The 12,028-nt window shown below is 35.2% G+C and overlaps 1 protein-coding gene across 1 annotated transcript; it reads right to left on the bottom strand.

Annotated features, from left to right (window-relative positions):
* Positions 1–3,366: 3,366 nt before the first annotated feature.
* SEC61B (SEC61 translocon subunit beta) lies at positions 3,367–11,952 on the bottom strand. Its single transcript, XM_074280091.1, has 4 exons — positions 11,799–11,952; positions 11,516–11,613; positions 5,870–5,971; positions 3,367–3,737 (listed from the first exon to the last, which is right to left on the bottom strand). Exons 1-4 carry the CDS (start codon positions 11,799–11,801, stop codon positions 3,650–3,652), a joined length of 291 nt encoding a protein of 96 aa, XP_074136192.1. The 5' UTR covers positions 11,802–11,952; the 3' UTR covers positions 3,367–3,649.
* Positions 11,953–12,028: the final 76 nt, after the last annotated feature.

The raw sequence follows: 12,028 nt of genomic DNA on the forward strand, positions 1-12,028 counted from the left end.
TCCTCTAAAGATTAAATAGAAAAAAATGAAAAAAGCATATTCTATTATAGTTTTCTGTAGTGTGCTTTATGTAAACATCTTATGGAAGGATATGAACTAGAATTATAGATGAAAAGACTTCAATATATATCAGTGGAATACCCAAGGATCCATAAGCAACAAAGCTTTTTCCTCCCAAGACAAAATGTATATTGTGCTTTAGTCCATACTTACAAACTCATGTTAGCCTATTTTCATAATTAGCCTTTCTTCCATCTTTTATATCTCTTCTAAAAATTTGAGCTCATTGATTTTTGCCTATTCTTTTTTCTGAGACCATTCATGAAATCTGTCACAATTTCTCTGGAGTTCATGGGCTCTCCAGTTCCTCAAAAGTCAATTTTTTTTTTTTATACTTTACAAAACCTCCTAAAATCTAATGCATTCATTTTCTCTATTGTGAAGTCATAATATCATCCCTTTAAGGTTCCTACTCCTGTTATTAACTACTATTTCTTCTTTGCTTGACAAAATAAATGTTTTCTCCATCGCTTCCTCTGCCTTTCAGGAGTAAAGTATTAATAGATTAAGTGAAGAAAACTGGCCTAAAAATATTAATATAGCAGTACTCCAGAATTTTTATGTTGATAGAGGTATCTAAATTATGTTTCACAATCTACATTAGGTAAATATTATTCATATCTTCCACCTGGCTGGAAAATCTCAAAATAATTACTTTGGACTCTCTCTTACCCAGGTATTTTCTGTTTGCACTGGAAGGTTTATGCTTTTCTACTGCAGAAAATACATTGTTGACACATGATCCACTCTTTTTAGATGTTTCATTCAAAGTATATTTTTCTGTCATTATGAATCCCATTTCAGCAAGGCTGACATATTTACTTGAACATAATCTATGCATAAAGTTGCTTGCCTCAGAAATCCAGAATATAGCCAGAAATGAAGTGATAAAGATGATAGCTTTTGAGTTAACATAAAGTCATTACAAAGTACTTTTACTAAACCACCAGTAAATAGTCAGATACACAATAGTAATTTAAGAAGTCAGGTTAGATACATTGTTGGTGGAGAGCAATGTGGAACTATGCTCAAAAAGTTATCAAACTGTACATACCCTTTGATCCAGCAGTGTTACTTCTGGGCTTATATCCCAAAGAGATCTTAAAGAAGGGTAACGGACCTGTATGTGCAAGAATGTTTGTGGCAGCCCTCTTTGTAATGGCCAAAAACTGGAAATTGAATGGATGCCCATCAATTGGAGAATGGCTGAATAAGTTGTGGTATATGAATGTTATGGAATATTATTGTTCTGTAAGAAATGACCACCGGGGATGATTTCAGAAAGGCCTGGAGAGACTTATATGAACTGATGCTGAGTGAAATGAGCAGGACCAGGAGATCATTATATACTACAACAATACTATCTGATGATCAATTCTGATGGATGTGGCTCTCTTCAACAATGAGATGAAACAAATCAGTTCCATTTGTTCAATAATGAAGAGAAACAGCTTCACCTAGCAAAAGAACTATGGGAAATGAGTATGAACCACAACATAGCATTTCTACTCCCTCTATTTTTGTCCACTTGAATTTTTTATTTCCTTCTCGGGTTATTTTTACCTTATTTCAAAATCCAATTTTTCTTGTGCAGCAAAATAACTGTATAGATATGTACACATATATTGTATTTACCATATACTTTAACATATTTAACATGTGTTGGCCTACCTGCCATTTAGAGGAGGGGATGGGGAGGAGGAAGAGAAAAGTTGGAACAGAAGGTTTTGCAAGGTTCTGAGCTGAAAAATTACCCATGCATATAACTTGTAAATAAAAAGCTATAATAAAAAAATAATAAATTTTAAAAAGTCAGGTCAGAGATTGCTGACTGGGAGTCATGAGTAAGAAGATAATAGCTGAAGGAATGACCAGTCTTCAAGTGTTGAAGAACATATCTAGTAAATTAGGGTAGCTAGATGGCACAATGGATATAGTACCAGCCCTGAAGCCAGGAGGACCTGAGTTCAGATTGTCTCAGACACTTATCATTTCCTAGCTGTGTGACAAATCACTTAACCCCAATTGCCTCAGCAAAAAATAAATAAACAAACAAACAAACAAACAAACAAACAAACAAATAAATAAATAAAAAGAGTATATTTGATTCTTTGGACTTTAGTCAATGAAATTACATATAAGACTTAATTGGTCTGGAGAACTAAAGCTTGAAGCACTGCTGTTTTTTCCAGGTTGCCTGAATTCCAATATCCAGCACTTTAGAAATCAGGTGCTCCTCAGTCAATATTTGCTTTTCTTTTATCTCAGTAAATACACTCAATTGCATCACTGCTGTATTCTTTTTTAATTCTCTTTCTATGCTATTGTAAAGTAAACCTCTTTTTGCCACATATTAGATGGTCTCTCTACAAGTATCTCATTTCCTTTCAATCCTAAACTTGAACCACTGGACTGGCCTACTTAGTGAGACTAGCCCAGAACCCAATACCTTTATCAATAAAAGATTGTGCTAACTCAACTCAAAAAGGTTACAGTATACATGATAAACAACATTAAAATTTCAGTGATTTGCTGAGCATGAATAGTAATTCAAATACTTCCTATAGTTTTAGAGACAAGTAAGAATAAGTTTTAATTTATACTAAATTATTTTAAACAATGTTATTATGTATTATGTAAACACAAATTACTTCAGTCACTATCAACATTGTACTATCATCAAGTCTAAGATAGAACAGAGAAAATACCATGCTGAGTTCAGAGTAGTTCTAACATCTCCTTGTCATTTAATGAATTTCTCCAAATGCCCCAAGTATCCCAGAAGAAATATGAAGGAGAGAATTTAAAAGCCAGATTATAGTAATGGAATTCAAAACAGTACTAATAACTAAGTAAAAATATATTGACATGAGGTTAATGAAATCTGAACTATATTATCTCTGCCTTGGAAAACCACATGAAAAGGTCATCACATCAACTAATTTTCTTTCTGTCTTTTTTTTTTTTTTTTTTTTTTTTTTTTTTAATTGATGCAACTGGGATTAAGTGACTTGTCCAGGATCACACAGCTAGCAAGTGTTAAGTATCTGAGGCCACATTTGAACTCAGGTCCTCCTGACTCCAGCACTGGTGCTCTATCCATTGCACCACCTTAGCAGTCCTAATACAGGAAATCTTCAATGTCCAACAGAAGTTTCAGTTCAATCTAAAAAAGCTTTCCTGATACAACCATCAAATAAAGACACTGTCATGACTAAGATACAAAAATGTCTGTATTTTCAAATAATTTGCAACATGTGAAATGATGCTATATTGGGGAGGAGAAATCACAAGACAGAATAAAAGTTTCATTTGTACTTGCCATTTTATTATGTCTGACCTGTAAATCTTTCGGCAGATGAAAACTGTGACAAGATGGGCTTCAGAAAACAGAGTTGGGATATAAAGAAAATTTTAAAGTTCATTATAGACAAATTAAAAAAGGTCTTGAAAATCAACTTGTAAATTTTTTTTAAAGTTCCTTATAAAACAGTAAGCTTTCAAAAAAGGTCTCTCTTCAAGCATATAAAGTCCACCATGCTTTTGGTCCAGAATACAATTGCTGACAGAAAAATGGATGTAGCTGAGTCTATGAACGTGTATACTTGCCCCAGATATGCAACATAAACACTGAAGCAATGAACAGAAGACTCATTACCAATACTGGAACAGGACCACTGAAAAGTAAAAAGAAAAAAATAATAACTTTAGCATTATAAAAAACATTTATCAGTTATCAGGAAAAAAATATTTAAAAACTAGGAATTTTAATAAGTATATCTTTGGAGAAAACAACAAACAACCAAAAGCTCTTAAAGTAAATGTAATTTTAAAAAATTACCAAATTAAAATGCTATCTTGAGCCTGGTAACACAGTTCTAATTTATAAAATTAGAAGAAAATTCTATGAATGCTTCATTCCCAAATAATATTTTAATTTAAAAAATGTCATCATTACATTTTCTTAAATCAGCTGTCAGTATAAAATAATGACTGTCCCATGCAAAACATTTAATCTCTAGGTTGAACAGGCTTTTAAATGTTGACTAATCCCTCTACTATCTAAAAGTATGAACCTTCTGTATAAAAGATATTAATTCATGCTCTACCTGAAGGCTTTTTAATGACCAGGCTTCATTCATTTCTTCTCAAAGTAGTCCATTCTATTTCTATTATGTAGTTTTTCTCTATATTGTGCCAAATTCTTGTTTCCTAAAGTTTCTACCCATTGGACTGCAGAATTGGAGACCATACAAACAAACAAAAAAACCTTAATTCTCTTCCACTGCCAATATTTGAAGACAATAATGTTTACTGATGCATCTCCAAACTACCTTTCCCCTTGCTAAATATTTCCAGTTGCCTCAAACAATTAAATTACAGCATGAATTCCAATCTTTAACTATCCTGATTGTTCTACTATGGAAAAAAATGATTAACTTGTGAGCACTTTTCCTAAAATGTCACTTCAACTAGATGTAAGACTAGACATGATCTGACTAGAAGAAAATGCTGTTGAATTATTACTTCCCTTTTCCTGACACTATGCTCCTATTAATGCAATTTATGATATTAGATTATGGCTACTTATTGGATTGCCTCAATTGAACCTAACTTCTCTTCTAACATCTCCCATATTTATTAGTTGAACCAAAGTAGAAGACTATATGTTTCTTGTTAAGTTGCATATTGGATCTGGCCCATCAAGTTTTGTTAACTAGCATGCTGGCTTCTCCTTCAATACCCTGCATTTGTGTCACCTACATTACCTGCTAAGTTAGTCATTTATGTGTTTTTCCACATCACTAATAAAAACACTGCACAAAACAAGAGGTAGTAACTGGCAGGTATGTCTGAATCACTAACTGCTGACCAGCCTGGAGGGTGAGTCCTACCTCATCAACTCTTATAATACTTAAAATCAGGACTCCCTAATACAAATTCATTTGACTCACACTAGTAATGGGTAGAGAACATGCCAATTTCTTCCTACAGATTCAACATGAAGGTCAGCAAAAAGTCTAAGCATTCACAAAGTAGTAAATACCCCCCCTCCCAGGCAATTGGGGTTAAGTGACTTGCCCAAGGTCACACAGCTAGGAAGTGTTAAGTGTCTGTGGTCAAATTTGAACTCAGGTCCTCCTGACTTTAGGGCTGGTGCTCTATCCACTGTGCCATCTAACTGCCCCCAACGTAGAAAAATTTCAGAGGTGCAATTTGAACTCCCTCATTTTTTGACAGTTCTTAATGAATTTAATTTTGTATCTAAATTTATTTACTATACATGGAAGAAAAGCATAAGCAGTGGAATTCTATCATCAAAATTACTAAAAAAATTTCAAACTCTGACATATTGTATTTTAAAATTGGAAACATGCTCATGTCTGTTACAAGCTCCCCTCTCCCTGCCAATAACCTAATTAATAATTTACTATTCCCATTTCTTAAACAAAAGCAGTTTTTGGCAATGGAACAAATAAAAAGAAACTGAAATTTGATAAAGCATTCCTCCAATTCTCCCTTATCCTATAAATTACCTCAAAATAGTTAGACATAGAAAGATTAACAAAAGCAAAAAGCAACAAATATAAGAAAAGTCGGGGGCAGCTAGGTGGTGCAGTGGATAAAGCACCAGCCCTGAATTCAGGAGGACCTGAGTTCAAATCTGGTCTCAGACACTTAACACTTCCTAGCTGTGTGACCCTGGGCAAGTCACTTAACCCCAGCCTCAGGGAAAAAAAAAAAAAAAAAGAAAAAAGAAAAGTGGAACTTAGCTTATATTCACTTTTTTTATGTTTCATTAACTTACACTTTGAGTCCAGGGGAATCTTCAGTGTAGAATCTCCACATACCCCCTGTGCCTGCTGAAGTAGTACGGCCTGCACTCCTTGTCCCACAGCTGGCATTTTTCCTACCCAAAAAGTAAATAAACAAATAAATAAAATTCAGTAACATGTACTCTCCCCTCCACAATAAACTTACAACATATTAGCAAAAGTCTCCATTTTGTCCTGTTGACAGCAAGGGGGTTGAACAATTGATCAGAAAGAGATTACATGAGTCTCCCTAGCTGGCACAAGGAGGAGGAGAGAGGAGCGTGCAGGACTTTATTGCTTTGTCCAAACTCAGATCTACATCGAAATCCTATGTGGCAGTCCCAGGGTGAGGAGGAACAGTAACACACTAGAGTTTGTGGCTGCAGAAGACCAGGGACCTTCGTCACAATACCAGGGTAGAAATAGAGTGCTGGTAGTCACTTATAGACCAAAGCATAAGCCAAAAGTAGTAAACAATCCTTTCTTTAGATCACGCCAACTTAGAAGAATTGAAAACTTACAGGTCCCTAGAAGTATCTCTGAAAATAGCTATACAAAACTGCTAACACTTGGGATATCCAGAAAACAGAACCCTACTTTAACAAAGAGTTTAAGAAGTTAAGAAATAGAATGGGAAAATAAGTAAACAGAAAAAAAATAAAATAAAATCTGACCATAAAAATTTAGTACAGTAATAAAGAAAATCAAAACATATGCTCAAGGAGGCGGAGCCAAGATGGCAGAATAAAGGCAAGAACTTGCCCAACCTCTCCTCCAAACAGCTCTAAATCCTTTTAAATAATGAATCTAAACAAATTTTAGAGCATCAGAATAGCCAAAAATATGTAGAATATTTTCTAACAGAAGGCAACTTGGACAATCAGCAGAAAAGGTCTGTGACAATACGATGGGAGTCCAGTGCACAGTCCTGGAGCAGGAATAAGCAGCAGTGCTAGAGGCTTTGGGACCTCTCTGCCCAAAGAATTAGGGAGGTCTGGGAGGGGGTCCATAGCAACAGAGTGGGGGGTCTGGTATGCAGGCCCAGCACACTAGATCTTACAGTGGAGCAGGGACACTTCTAACAGTTCCAAAGCAGAAAAGTACTTGAAGTCAGATTCCTAGAAGGATCTCTGAAAACAGTTGCATAAAACCCTGAAGCCTGGGAAAGTGCATCTTCCCTCCTGGAAACTGACCTACTATGACAAAGAGTTAAAGATGGGCTAGGAAAATGAACAGAAAAAAACAAAAAACCTTTTTGATCATTGAAAGTTATTATGGTGACAAGGAAAATCAAAACACACATTGAGAAGATAATGACAAAATCAAAGTTCCATCTAAAGCTTCTAAGAAAAATAAGAATTGGTCTCAGGCTCAATGGAAGAGCTCAAAGAGCTCTGAAAAGTAAGAAAGAAAGGTAGAGGGAAAATTGAAGAACTGAGAGAGGTGCCAAAGGAAATACAAAAAACTAATGAGAATGTCTTAAAAAGCAAAATCGGTCAATTGGGAAAGGAGGCACAGAAGCTCACTGAGGAAAATAATTCCTTAAAAAATAGAATTGAGCAAACGGAAACTAATGACTTTATGAGAAATCAAGCAAAATCCAATAAACCAAAATCCAAATAAAAGAGAAAAAAGTGAAATATCTCATTGGAAAAACAACTGACTTGGAAAATAGATCCAGGAGAAATAATTTAAAAATTATTGGTCTACCTTAATGTCATGATAAAAAAAAAAGCCTGGACATCAACTTTCAAGAAATTAAGGAAAACTGTCCTAACATTCTGTAACCATAAGGTAAAATAGAAATTAAAAGAATCCAACAATCACCTCCTGAAAGAGATTCCAAAATGAAAACTACCCAGAATATTATAACCAAATTCTGGAATTCCCAGGTCAAAGAGAAAATATTGTAAGCATTTAAAAAAAAATAATTCAAGTATAGTGTAGCCATACTCAGGATAACACAACATTTAGCAGCTTTTACATTAAAGAACTGGAGGGCTTGGAGTATGAAATTCCAGTGCTAGAATTTGCAACCAAGAATCATCTACTCAAGAAAACTGAGTATTTTCCTTCAAAGGAAAAGGTGGTCATTCAATGAAACAGGATCTTCAGACAATTCATGATGAAAAGATCAGAGATGAATGGAAAATCTGATTTTCAAATACAGGACTTTGGAGAAGCATAAGGAGGTAATCAGTAAAGTGATATCATAAGGGAATTAATAAGGCTTATCTGTTTACATTCTTTTAACTCATTATAACATTTTCATTATGACAGTTAGAAGGAGAATATATAGAGGGCACAGGAGTGAGTTGAATATGAAGGGATAATCTTTTTTTAAAAAATAATGAAATTAAAGGATGAGAGAAGAATGTACTGAGAAAAAGGGAAATGGAGAAGTGGAATGGTACAAATTATCTGCCATACAAAAGAGGCAAGAAAAAACTTTTACAGTAGAGAGGAAGAAGGGAAGGAGAGGAGAGAGTGAACCTTACTGTCCTCAGAACTGGCTCAAATAAGAAATAATACACATATTCACTAGGGGTATAGAAATGTACCTTACCCTGCAGGAAAACTGGAGAGGAATGGGATAAGGAATGGGAGAGGTGATAAAAGAAAGGGATTATTGGGACAGGGAGTGCTCAGTAGCAAAACATTTTTGAAAGGAGAATAAATGAAGGGAAATACAATTAACAATAGTAATTGTAACAAAAAATTTTCAAAGCAAGCTTCTCTTGACGAAGTCAAATTTATAAAAAAATTAAGAACCATGCCTCAGTTGTTAAATGATGAAAAGATATGATCTATGTCCAAATGACTGCAAATTATTTCATGGATATCCTTTGACCTAACAATACTACTACTAGGCATAAATACCAAAAGAAAAAACAGAAAAGGAAAAAGAAAAAAAAAGAAAAAAGAAAAAATGATCTCTATATAAAAAAAAAAAAAAAAAAAATTATAGCAGCTCTCCCCCCCTCCAAAAAAAATAAAACAAAATTTAGAAATTGTGAAAGGCAATTGGGGATGGCTCAATAAACTTTTGTATGTGTTTTTGATGGATTATCATCATTCTCTGGGAAATGATAAGCAGGACAGTCTCAGGAAAAACAAAAACAAAAACAAAACCTAGAAAGTCCTCCATTGCAGTATACAAAGTAACTTCAATGTTCTAGGATGACCAGCTGAAAATGACTTTGTAATTCTTAGTAATACATGCATCCACAACTATTCTGAAGGAAGCATTCTCTATTTTTCTCTTTTTTTTTTTTTTTTTTTAAATAATCTTGAAAATTTTATTTTCATTAGGGTGGGAGATTTTTAATGAGAAATCAAGAAATCAATTAAAACAAAACATGTAGATTTGTATAGATCAATTTGAACTATGCCCAAAGGGCTATAAAATTAATAATGCCATTAGCCCCAAAGAAATAAAAATCAAAAAGGGAAAAGCCCGACTAAAAATATTTATAGCAGCTCTTTTCTAGGGCAAATTTAGGGAATGCCCATCAACTGAGGGAGGGTTGAAATTGTGGTATTTGATTATAATGAAATATTATTTTGCATTGATATGAGCAGATGCTTTCAGAAAAACGTAAAACCTTCATGAGCTGATGAAAAATGAAATGTGAAATGTACTATGTACAAAATAAAAGCAATATCAGAAGATGATTGGCTGTTAGTGACTTACACAACTATGAAGGACTTAAGATAAAAAATGCTATCCATTCCCGGAGAAAGAACTGATTGTGTTTGAATATAGATTGAAGCATAATTTTAAAATTTGATCTATTTTCCTATACAACATGACTATAATGGACATATTCTGCATGAGTAAAAATGAATGAACTGTATCAAGCTAATGAATAATTGTATCAAACTGCTTGCCTTATCAACGAGAAGGGAAGAAAGGACAGAACTATAAACTCAAAAGTTTCAAAAATGAATGCTAAAAATTATTTTAGATGTAATTGGGGGAAAATAAAATACTTAAAAAAAAAGAGAGAGAGAGAGAAAACAGGAATACTGATGCACTACTAGTGGACATGTGAACTGTGGAATTACGTTCCAAGCCATCAAATTATATAACTGCTAATACAAATAAGAAGTCTATACTTTAAAAGAGTGAAAGAAAAAGGAAAAGGATCCATATACACAAAAATACTTAGAGACCTTTTTTTTTTTTGGTAGCACAAAGAAAACTGGAAACTAAGTGCTCATGAATCTGAGAATGGCTGAACAAATTATTTACATGAACGTAATTGATGGGCCCTCAGAATAAGTATTCAGTTAAAAAAATTTAAGGCAGCCATAATTTAAGGTTCTTAAATAACACCTTTAAAAATTCAAAGGGGTGAAAGTGGTTATGATTTTCATAATTACTGACATGTGTAATGAATATACTAATAACTGAGACTTTTCAGAACTGAGTTTTCTGGATGGGCTTCAGTCTTACAATGCAGCTTGAAATGATGCATCAATTCTTGATAATGCTCTCCTGTATATGCTTAGTGAAGTGAATAAGAAAATAGCAGAACTTGTTCCCGTCACAGAATTCTGGTATTGTCCCCTACCAAGTAACAACTCTCAAAATTTGAAACAATTACTTAAGACCCATTCCGACAGGACTGGAGATGATGCACATTTTCCTACACCTGTATTCTTGTCATGGAAACCACTCAAGCTCTGAAGATGATTTTATTAATATACCCTTTTCTTCCCTTCCCACTTATGATTTGTGTATAAAATCTCTTTTTCCTGCAACAGTGAAGGTCTCCAGCCTAGGAGACCTTCCAGTTTGCAAACTGTATTCCTCTTTCTGAAAGTGATTAAACTGTTATTCGATCTCCAAAACTTGTCTCTTGGCCTGCTTTGTGGACCTCCAACTATTCAGTTTAAAAGATCAAAGTAGTAAAATTTTTGTTAACAAAGATGATCTTAAGAAATGAGGCATAATGGGGGGGAGGGGAAAAATTAGAACAAAAGTTTGGCAATTGTCAATGTTGTAAAACTACCCGTGCATATATCTGGCAAATAAAAAAAAATTGTCAATGCTGAAAAATTACCCATGCACATAATCTTGTAAATAAAAACTATTTTTAAAAAAAGTAGAAATGAGGCATAATTGCCCATTTATCATTCTCTTCATTAATTCTCCAGATTAGAAACAATCAATTCAAGTTTCTGTGACAAGCACAGATCTAAGCACAGGGGGTAAAAAGAAAGGCTGAAAAGAGCCCCTTCCTTGAAAGCACTTGATCATATCACTCTTAGCTAATGTGCTTCCTATAGCCACCGAAGAATAAACAAATATCTAACCCTGATATTGAAGGGTTTCCAGATACTCTGGCTCCAACTTACTTTTCGGCTCTTATAAGAGCCCTTCCCCCCACATCTGGAATGTCCTCTCTCCTTATTCCTGCCTCTCCATCAGATAACCACTCTCCTCTGGGAAAACTTTCCTATTAATCCTCATCCCTGATGAGTGCTCTCTTCTTCCGAATTACATTGTATTTATTAATCTTGGTACCTAGCTTAAGATAATTAGGACATACCCCTAAAGCACAGACATGAGGGAGATTCTGTTTCAACACCCACTGGCCTAGGCCCAGGGTCAGGCAGGCCTCGCTGCTTACCTTTGTCTGACTGTAGACCCCGCGGCCCTAGCGGCCACAGCTTTGCTGGGAGACCGGCCCGAGGCGCCCACGTTGGTACCACTGGGAGTAGGGCCCGGCTGTGGACGGAGAGAAAAAGACCGTGTAGCGTCACTTACACAAGCCCAGCCCAGCACCACCGTCCGCCTCCAACCCAGGGACTCCCACCCGGAGTTTTCTCAGCAAGCCGTCTGGTCCCCGGACTCCTTAAATGCCAGCAATGACATCCAGGCCAAATGGAAGCGGACCGAGGGGGAACCCTTACCATCACTGGAGCTGAGGAGGCAGCAGACCCGGCAGCAGACCGTCCAAGTTCTGTGGCAGTTACCGTAACCAGAAGAGTCAGCCTCGGCTAGGCTTTTCAGCCTGAGCGACAGCCGCTTCCTGTGGTGCTTTAACAAGTGCCTGATTTGAAATATGCAAAAATCTCAAAAAAGAATAAAAAATGCTAGTCGTTCGGATATCTGTTTTCTCCGCTAGACAAGAAGAAGTACA

This window comes from Sminthopsis crassicaudata, chromosome 1 (genome assembly GCF_048593235.1).
Source record: "Sminthopsis crassicaudata isolate SCR6 chromosome 1, ASM4859323v1, whole genome shotgun sequence".
NCBI lineage: Eukaryota > Metazoa > Chordata > Mammalia > Dasyuromorphia > Dasyuridae > Sminthopsis > Sminthopsis crassicaudata.